Source organism: Schistocerca americana, chromosome 2 (assembly GCF_021461395.2).
Source record: "Schistocerca americana isolate TAMUIC-IGC-003095 chromosome 2, iqSchAmer2.1, whole genome shotgun sequence".
NCBI lineage: Eukaryota > Metazoa > Arthropoda > Insecta > Orthoptera > Acrididae > Schistocerca > Schistocerca americana.
The window spans coordinates 851,250,679-851,261,584 of record NC_060120.1 but is presented as its reverse complement, the minus strand read 5'-3'; the positions used below and the strand labels follow the sequence as shown (position 1 = coordinate 851,261,584).

General features: G+C 39.6%; 1 protein-coding gene across 1 annotated transcript in view; it reads left to right on the top strand.

Moving 5' to 3' along the window:
* The window catches only part of LOC124595646 (ATP-dependent RNA helicase DDX54), a 132,896-nt gene that overhangs the window by 102,913 nt on the left and 19,077 nt on the right, over positions 1-10,906 (top strand). Inside the window, exons 10-12 of the mRNA XM_047134480.1 lie at positions 1,306-1,435; positions 1,934-2,132; positions 5,153-5,291. Coding sequence (XP_046990436.1) covers positions 1,306-1,435; positions 1,934-2,132; positions 5,153-5,291 — 468 coding nt within the window. The remainder of the gene's footprint in view (positions 1-1,305; positions 1,436-1,933; positions 2,133-5,152; positions 5,292-10,906) is intronic.

Here is a 10,906-nt window from a genome sequence, read left to right as displayed (position 1 = left end):
CATTGTTCATGTTAGGAGGATGGACTGCGTTGTGATGTGTTATGTACTGTGTGCTGGACATATTCGGATCTAATTATATGATTATTAGTTCTGAGCAGTTCAGGGACTATCAGTAGTTCATTTTCTTTCAACTATTAACTCTTATGCATCGTTATTAGGTGGGAGTGTTAAAGATTTGTCCTCAGATTTAGTGGTAAAATGTTCTAGTCGATAGCTTGCCAAAAACTGAACACAGAAACAACACGAAAACAGGAATATCGTGTACTGAACCATGAGAAAAGAAGGAAAATAGAAACTGTGATGGTCAAAGTTCAAGACGTGCAATATCAAGCAAATTGCAAGAACCACAGTGTCGTGGTTATGTGGTGTTGGATTGCAAAGCAGGAAATCTGTGTGTTGTTCCCCCCCCCCCCCCCCCCCCCCCCCCCCCCCCCCCCAAAAAAAAAAAATCCTCCGTCCAGTCGTTGATGTGTTTCTTCTTCTTCTGTATTCTTGGCAACTGTCATACTACATACATTGGTTGTAGAATATGAGTCATGTGGTAAGAATATATTACTATTGCAAGTAAATGTGATGAATAGTGATAGGAAGCAAGATGCCACATAGACTTCTCACAGATATGAAAACAGCAAATAAATGGGTGTGAACTGTTTTAGAACAAAGGAATTAAAGAGTCAAAACTTCCAAAACGGGATGCAAGAGTCATAACATTTGATTCTTATGTAGAATAAATAGGTGGCACATATGTCTGGAGTTCCCTTCCGTACACATCGCTGTTTCAAATGTGCGTTACACCATGACACAGACACAAGTTTTAATACAGTGAATTGACATCTCAGTGATCGGACCGCAGTTCACAGTTTTGTTCTCCCTTTGCAGTCCAACACTGTGACCACATAACCACGATGCTGTGGCTATTTAAATTGCTCATATGTTGCATATCTTGAGCTTGGACCTTCACTGTTTCTGTTTTACTTCTCTTTTCATAATTCAGTACACGTTCTTCCTCTTTTTGTGCTTGATCTGTGTTCAGTTTTTAACAAACTATCCACTGGGCCATCTTGCCACTAAATCTGAGGAGGGATGCAATGGGAGTTACCCTTGTCAGATGTTACCATTGGTGACAAGTTAATAGAAAAAATTAGATGAAACTTGTTACTCACATGGAAGTTATTTGTATGTTCCTCACCATTGTTAGCCAGTTTTTTTTTTTTTTTTGTAACAAATACATACTTGCATTATTTTTTTCTTGGAAGACTGTTTGTAGCCATTTTAATGAAGTATTTGTTTTCATCACTCTTTCAGACTGTGTTTGAGATAGGACACAATTCAACTTCCATTGTTTATAAAGTCATGAAAACAGCACGCATGAAGCATCGTGAAGCAATAGAAAACTATAAAAGGAAACATTCAGAAACAGAACAGGAGAATTCAGGTAGAGAAATCTTTATTTTAGCATGTCTATCCAACTGTTAGATTAAATTTGTGTATGCAAAATTACATGCAAAATTTTATTAACTGTATTATCTGGTAAATTTAAAGAAAAAATATTGGTGATGCTTATTATTACAGGTGTTAATCTTTCACAAAAGCAAATGAATGTAAGTTACATAGAAATATATTCTAAAATTATATAAAATTTGTTTGTTACAAGTAGTACTCTGCATATTCTGTTTATGTGAAAATGCAGTCTTTCTTGGCCAATTTCACAGATAAAATCTTATCAGGTTATCAACCAAGTGACAGGGTCATCTTAAAGCAACATTTCAACGAGTTCCAAGTGAAGCGAAGATTACCAGTAGGAAACCTATTAAAACATTGCTTCAAGATGGTACCCCTCTGTTTGATAACCTGACAAGTTTTAATTCTTATTATGTTATTTTTATGCATGTAACAAATTGTTAAATTTGTTGTTCCTCCCTCCTCCTTCCAGAAAATTTATCTAAGGTACCAGTAACTTCATTGCCATCTAGTAATGCTGAAGACATCAAGGATACCTTCCACGATGTAATAGACCCAAGGAAATTTTCGTTGCAATCGTTGTATGAACCCAAGAAAAAGAAAAGAAAAGTGGCAGTTGATAAAGATAACTACATTCCTTATTTTGCACCAGATCAGCACACTGAAAAGGGGTAAGATGATATTCTTTTCCACAATTCTTAATTCAGAGAGACACATTTTGATACTGATGTATGTCAGCATGTTAATCTGTACACTGCATCAAAACTTGATGTAGATGCCTTTTTCTTTTGTATAATTTTCCAATATCCTGCCACACCTCCCTTCTTGGCACAAAGGATTAGTGTCTGTGATTGTCTGTTAGGAGCTCGCCATGGGTGGTACATGACAAGAGTGCAGGTGGAGAGAGATAGAGAGAGAGAGAGAGAGAGAAAATAAAAGTTTGGTCACTTTGTTTACAAATGAACTGTTAAGGCACATTAACACATTGTACTTTTGGAAATTCAATAATTTGTAGGCAAGTGTGATAGTTGCTTTTGGATAATGTGCCTTGGACTAACATAAAAATGTGTGGGGTAGCTTAATCCAACTAGTTCAAACTTCACAAATGTTTAGAACTGTTTTACAGACTGCATAAAATGTTCTACAGTAATTGCAGCATAGCTGAATATAACATGGTGCTTTCACTTGTAGCCTTCATCTGTAGGAATGATGATATGGTCTGAATCGATTATCTGGTTACAGATGGCTATATGTTAAATAGGAGTTATGATGGACCCAGTGAAGAAGGATTTAGGAAAGGAAGGTGAGGTTAGGTTAGAAATGAGGAATTGCTGAAAGATAACTTGGGGGGGGGGGGGGGGGACTTATAGGCCTTTTGTTGCATAGGAGACATCTATGGTGAGTAGTGTGAGTATATGGGACAGATCTTGCACCTCAATGACCACAAGGGAATGACCTAGGGGTGCAGAATTAGGAGCAGGATTGGAGTAGGGCTGAAGAAGAATATTCTGTAGGCTGTCTGGGCAGTAGAACACTACTTTGGGTGATGTGGGTAGTATTTGTGTAGGACATCCCTCATGTTAGGGAATGGCAAGAGGTAGTCGTAGCTCTGGTGAAGGATGTAGTCGAGCTTTTCAAGGCCAGGGTGATACTGGGCGGTCAGAGGATGCTTGTCGGTGGCTGGTTAACAAATTTACTGGTGTCAGAGGTGGAGATGGCATGGGAGATCTGTTTGTGGATGAGCTAAATAGGATATTGTTTGTCAATAAAGGCTCTGGTAAGTGATATATTTTGACAATTGCGCTATCCACTAAAGGTGCTGTGCCCACAGGTGGTGAGGCTGTAAGGAAGAAACTCTTTGACATAGAAAAGGTGACAGTTCGCAACGTTTAGGTACTGTTGATCGTTGGTGCACTTGATATGAACAGATGTATTTATGGAGCCATTTGAGAGGTGGAGACAGGCATCTAAGAAGCTGGCTTGTTGAGTTGATAACGTCCAGATAAAGTGGATTTGAGGTTATCATTCTTGGCATGACTACAGATCATGAAAATGTTATTAATGAACATGGACCAGACAAGTGGTTTTAGGTGTTGACTCAGTAGGAAGGATTCCTGCAGATGACCCATAAATACGTTGGCATAGGATGTTACCATGTGAGTACCCATGTCATTATCAAGTATTTGTTTATAGATTCAGCCTTTGAAAGTGAAATAATTGTGGGTCAGGATGTGGTTGGTGAGGAGTACTAGGAAAGAGGTGGTGGGTTTTGTATCAGGTGGATGTTGATAAATACTGTATTCCATATCTACAAGGCCATGGACATGGCAGATGTTGGTGTGTAGGGATGTCGCATCCACAGTAACCTGCAAGGAGTCTGGTGATATTCTGTGGATAGGTGGTGAAGGAAGGAATATTAGGTTGAAGTGAAGGAAGTGAATAGTATCGTGAACGTAGGATGGGAGGTTATGGACAATAATTTGGAGATGTTGATCAACAAAGGTAGAAGTTAGTTCTGTGGGAGCATGGTACCTTGCCACAGTGGGATGACCAGTGGGAGACATGATGCTTTGGGGTTGTGAACTTTGGGTTCTAGGTAAAAGGTAGGAGTGTAGGGGTTTGCCGGTTTGAGAAAGCAGATGGATTTAGGTGTCAGATTTTGGGGTGAACCTATGGTCTTGAGAAGCTGCCAGACTTATGGGATCATGTTGTAATGTTTCTATGCAGAGATGTTGGAAAGTCTGTTCCAGTTGTCGAAGGGCAAGACTTCCTACTGCAGTGATAGCACCAAGAAAGTTATTGTCCAGAATAAAAGAATCTTGTGAAAGGAGTAGAGGCCACAGTGTGTGGTTTGAGTGCTTAGATTGTATGATTTAGAAGGACCAGATTAGTTAGGGTAAGGGAGCGCCACCAGACCAGGCAAACTGCTCTCAATAATCGATAATCGGTCTCGCTGCAACTGCAGGAGTGCACATTTGGGTGTCTGTGTGATTGTGTGTACTTTTACTAGAAAAATATCAAGAGCTCAAAAGATATTGTGAATACTTCCTTCTGTTACAAGTTTCTATGCGCCAATCATCGGTAACTACAATCACATGAACAGAATTGATGTAAAGTATCACACACTGCACTACATTTCTGCACAGGAAACAAGCAACTAAGTTTTGGTGTGTGTGTGTGTGTGTGTGTGTGTGTGTGTGTGTGTGGGGTTTTGCAAGGTTCTTCTGGGAAAGTCCGTTTCCTCCCACAAAGAGCTCTACTCACTTCTGAGATTACCTACAGAACAGATCAAACACACTGTGATAAAAGTGTACTTATTTCATCCGAAGGTTGTTGCATTACTCTGTTTTTTGTTGTAAACTTTGATGATTGCATACTACAGGCATTTCCATTTTTGTAGCTGTATTTTCACTGAAACATTGGTAATTGCAGTAACAAACCAAGTAAATTGTAGTATGTCATTACTCCATAGTGAAACACCAGGTATCATGGGTCTCTCGTAACAGAATGCCCAGAAAATTTCCCTGAACAATCTCCAAAAATTTTTTACTGCATCTCAGGTTCACTCGACATGTACTATTCTTATGCCAGTGCAGTAATGCACGTCTGGTTTACTGGCAACTCTTAATGATGAATGCCGTTGTGCTTTTCATAACTAGTTAATTTTTAATTGTTTATTTTTTTATTACAGTCTTTCTGTAAATAACTTCCAGTCAGAAGCGTCAAAATTTCAGCTGGATTTGACAGCAGACAATGAAGATTCCCTGAAATTGCAGAAAAAACTGATGCGTTGGGATCGAAAGAAGAAGAAAATGGTTGGTGTGGATCAGGTAAGAAATCATACATTAAAAAAAGAAAAATCCAGTCTCTGCTATTACATAATGAAACTCAAAAATTTGTGAAATCCAGTCTCTGCTATTACGTAATGAAGCTCAAAAATTTGTGATATACTTGAAATGATAACCTTTGTACACACACACACACACACACACACACACACACACACACACACACACAGTCTCTGGCAGCTGAAGCCAGACTGTGGGCAGCAGTGCATGATGAGAGAGGCAACTGGGTGGAGGTAAGGAGTAGTCTGGGGCGGGGAGGGGAAGGGATAGCAGGGTAGCAATGGGGGACAGTAAAGTGCTGCTAGTGTGAGCATGGAGGGATAAGGTGGAGAGAGGGTAGGGCAGCAAGGTGCAGTTGGGAGGTTAGACAGGAGACGGGGGAAAGAGAGTGTAGCGGTAAAGCAGAGAAGTCAAATGAACAGGTGTGTTGGTGGAATAGAGGGCTGCATAGTGCTGGAGTGGGAACAGGGAAGAGTCTAGATGGGTAAGGACAAAGACTAATGAAGATTGAGGCAAGGGGGATTACAGGAATGTAGGATATATTGCAGGAAGAGTTCCCACCTGTGCAATTCAGAAAAACTGCTGTTGGTGGGAAGGATCCAGATGGCACAGGCTGTGACCAGCCACTAAAATGAAGAATGTCGTGTTGGGTGGCATGCTCAGCAACTGGGTGGTGCAGTTGTTTCATGTCCACATAGAATGCAGCACAGTGGTTGCAGCTTAGCTTGTAGATCACATGACTGGTTTCGCAGTTGGCCCTACCTTTGACGGGATAGATGATGTTTGTGACTGGACTGGAGTAGGTGGTGGTAGGAAGATGTATGGGGCAGGGGCCCTATGCTGTATCTTTCTGCCATTTTGCCGATCGGTTCGGTACGCGAGTGCACTAAACAGTCTTGTTTTCGAAACTGAGCCCCAACATTATTCAGTACGCATTTCAAAAGTGATGTCGAATGGTCCTAGGGAACTGAAATGCTGTTCTCCTCGCGCCAACCAATCAAAAGCAATCTGCCTCAGATCCACGCATGCACGCTGCAGCACCAGAGCGGCACGAACTTGAAGAGGCTAGCAGCCGACACAGGCATGCCATTGTTCACAGTACCGAAAAGTGTGGTTAGAGTACGCAATACTGTTCAAAATTCACTGACCGTGGGCTTCCACGAATGGATGATATCGATAGAATATTCACGGTGTTCCGGAAACCGTCGTAAATGTCACATTATGTCATTTTATTCTTATTCACATTGACGTCTTGTTTTGGAGTTTACATTTCGGAATATGAGTTATTAATGGAGTGTAGTACTACATTGTACAAATACATCTATAGAAACACCCAAAAAATTCATCATTTTTTTTGTTTTACGTCATTCCTGAGTTGCTTTAAAATTCACCGTTTATGCAACTAGTTGAAGGCAGTTTGTTTATTGCCATAAGCATTTCGCTTCCTTTATTCATGATGATGCTTCACAAGTAAAAGAAGTGAAATGCATATGGGAATAAACTGCCTTCAATCAGTTGCATAGACAGAACACATCTCCAAGAACCCAAAAAATTGTTTAAGAGAGTGTCAAAGAATAAGAAGATGCATAGAATGTGGTTGTAGCTCGCTCCTAGAAATCCAAATGATGAAGTAGCCTACTTCCCTATATGATACATCAACAATTTGGTTCATAAAAACAAAATTTTAAAAATCACCGTTTTGAGAGCATGTGGTGAGTGTAGCTATAGAAGTTCGTTGTAGTTTATAATATGCACATGTTGAATCAAAATGTTTCATATATGGTGATATAGTCTGAAAATATTGTGGCGGAAACCTTTCATCTCTGTCTACTGTTGTTAATGATTCAACCACAGATAAATACTTGTGACAAGCTAAAGTATAAAGATGATTGCTACTAGTCTCATTCGCAGTAATTTACGTTGTGATGTTAGATTCCTGTCTGACTACACTCTTTGACGAATAACGAAGTCTCAGAATGTGTTGCAAACACGAAGAGGAAAAAAATATTTTTGCATTAAGTAGAATACTGTAACGATTCATGTTGAATATTACTTAAGTTTCTTCTTCCTGGTCCATTGATGAATGAATGTGAAATTTTCATGCTTCACAAAATGTATTCACATTAATTGACATCCGAACTGCACACTCGTTGTGTAAACAAAACACGGACATACTTCACTGATCTCTTAGACTTCCAAAAGAACTTCAAAACTGACTTGTCGGAGCATCGCTTTATATAGAATTTCAAGAATAACTTCCAAAATAAAGCATTATTAATTTTGTACAATTTTGATGTTACAGTTAAAATTTACGAAACTTAAAGAAACTGATGTTACAGCCGAATAAGGTATAAAATACAGTATTGAATGACAAATCTTTTTAGTAATATCTTTAGTTTTCCATAAGAAAATCCTTCTGAACTTTAACTACAATAATGTCTCTTGTATTATTTTAGTTATGTAATTAATTACAGTTTGGGTTTGGTTACTAACATACGATGGTAGTACAGAGCTCGGGCTTTATCTGATTACATACATAAAATGCACCAATAAAGCCTCAAATTCTGAAATTGGAAAACTGTTAGATGTAAACAATTGGAGAGTTAATTAGAAATGTAATTACAAAGAATATTAATTGCAGAGGAAGACATAAAAATAAATAACAAATGAAAATAAATTGCTTTGTAGTAACTTTTAAGTGGTTTCTCAAGATAGTGAGGTCTTCTGTTACAGGATTTTTGGATTACCATTTTGTTAATTAGAAGCATTGATTTTTCATGCTAACATCTCTGCAGTCTCTAGTTATTTATTGCTCAGGACTTATTACTTCAATTTCTTGATTAGTTACTTAACATGTACATAATTTTATCAATGACAACAATCCACCAATAATTAAGACAATGCACATCCTTCCAAAACAGTCCACGTGCCTTCACAATGAATATCAAGTTTTTTTTAATCAAATAGGACAGAATGATACATATAAAGACACACATATGACGCCTTAGGAAGCACTGAATTGTCCGATAACTATCCCAATGCATATATAAAAAAAAAAAAGGTGGTATCGGACATTTCGTATGAGTTCTGGGGGAGGCTGTACCGTTATAATACGAATGTAAGTCTGTTGCCGTGTCAGTTCGCCACCTTACCCACTTTGCTACTACAGCTTACATGCTACTGCCGCTTTATTTTATGTAATTCCGAGCGAGAGAGACCCAGGCTGGCTTCGTTGGTGAATGATGTGGGCATAAGCAGTAATTGCATGAAATTTTGGATGGTTTCCTCTGTCAGGCTTCACAAAATTCCTTTACATTGTTACTTAAAAGTTTTGAACACATTTCGATAATTAATAAGTAAACCATTTGCAGAAAAGAGCAGGCGAAGTCACTAGTAATTTCAGCTAGCACTCACAATGTAATATACATAAGCAGAGCCGATGTCTTGATATTTAATTATCTTTAAACTCTTTAATTGCGTAAAATAACAGGTATTTTGAGAGAATATTGAATGAATTTTTTTATGTTGTATCATTCACAGTAACAATCTTACCTAAACATATTTCTAACAAAGGAAAATAGTCTATTATGAACTCACTTTCCAACTGGATGCGTCCTGTGGTGATTCTTTAGTGACACAATCACTAATTCCGAAACTAAAACCACTCGGTATGTTTAAAATAACAAATTATAGCCGGCGGCGGTGGTCTCGCGGTTCTAGGCGCTCAGTCCGGAACCGTGCGACTGCTACGGTCGCAGGTTCGAATCCTGCCTCGGGCATGGATGTGTGTGATGTCCTTAGGTTAGTTAGGTTTAAGTAGTTCTGAGTTCTGGGGGACTGATGACCACAGATGTTAAGTCCCATAGTGCTCAGAGCCATTTGAGCCTTTTTTTAAAAATAAATTATAGGTGTAAATAAACCACAGCTAACAGAACGACAGAGCATACTGAAATCCAAAACCTCTCGGCACAGTTGTCGAAAAATTGGTAGGAGGACCGTTTGGTAACAGGTCTCAGAAGCTTACTGAACAGGAAATTCAGATAAAGAACTGAATGACGTCACTACTGAGACAACCTACTGCACAGATCGGTATGAACGATATAGAATAGGTCCCAGGTCTTGCAGCTAGGTCTGTTACGGGGATGTGAGCCATGGGGCAACGTATTGGGAGCAGGGATTGTGTAGGGATGGACAAGTAATGTTACTTTAAATCTGTCTTGATTGCAAATTTTTTTTTATTATTCATATGACCGGTTTTGGTTCATTCAGAACCATCTTCAGATCTGATATTTAAGTTACAGGAGTAACCCGTCCAATGCAGCAACTTTCACATGCTACGTCACATAGCATGTGAAAGTTGCTGCATTGGATGGGTTACTCCTGTTACTTAAATATCAGATCTGAAGATGGTTCTGAATGAGCCGAAACCGGTCATATGAATAATAAAAAAAAAATTTGCAATCAAGACGGATTTAAAGTAACATTATAAAATCACTGATTGCTGTTATCCCATAAGACATTATGTTTGTTTTTGCAAAGGGATGGACAAGGATATTGTGTAGGTTTGCTGGGTGGTGGACTACCACTTTGGAAAGGATATTGGGTAGGACATTTCTTATTTCAGTGCACGATGAGAGGTAGTAGAAATTCCGGCGGATAATGTAATTCAGTTGCTTCAGTCCTGGGTGGTATGGAGTCATGAGGGGAATGATCCTCTGTGGCTGGATAGTGGGAGTTTAGGAGGTGGTGAGTGCCTGGAAAGATAAGGCATGGGAAATCTGTTTTGTACAAGGTTGGGAGGGAAATTACTGTATGTAAAGGCATCAGTGGGACACTCGGTGTATTTTGAGAGGGATCACTCGTCACTACAGATGTGAAGGCCATGCATGGGTGGCTAGGCTGTATGGAAGGGACTTCATGGTGTGGAGTGGGTGGTGGCTGTCAAAGTGGAGGTATTGCTGGAGGTTGGTAGGTTTGATGTGGACAGAGGTACTGATGTAGCTGTCTTTGAGGTGGAGGTCAACATCGAGGAAGGTGGCTTGTTGGGTTGAGTGGTACCAGGTGAAGTGAATGGAGTAGAAGGTGTTGAGGTTCTGGAGGTATGTGGATGGGCTGTCCTCACCCTCGATCCAGATCACGGAGATGACATCAGTGAATCTGAACCAGGTGAGGGGTTTGGGATTCTGGGTAGTTAGGAAGAATTCCCCTATATGTTCAATGAATATGCTGGCATAGGATGGTGCCATATGGGTGTCCATAGCTGTATCCCGGATTTGTTTCTAGGTAATGCCTTCAAAGGAGAAGTAAATGTGGATGAGAATACAGCTGGTCATAACGACTAGTAAGCAGGTTGTTGATCTGGAATCCCTTGTGCATTGGGAAAGGTAGTGGTCAATAGTGGAAAGACCATGGGCATTAGGGGTGTTAGTGTGAAGGTAGGTGGCATCAATAGTGACAAGCCAGTAACCGTGTGGCAAAGGAACAGGAACTGAAGAATCGGTGGAGGAAATTGTTGTTATCTTTTATATAGGAGGTTCAGTGGAACGTACTGGGTGGTTTGATTTATGGGCTTTAGGAAGCATGTAGAAGGTGTGAGT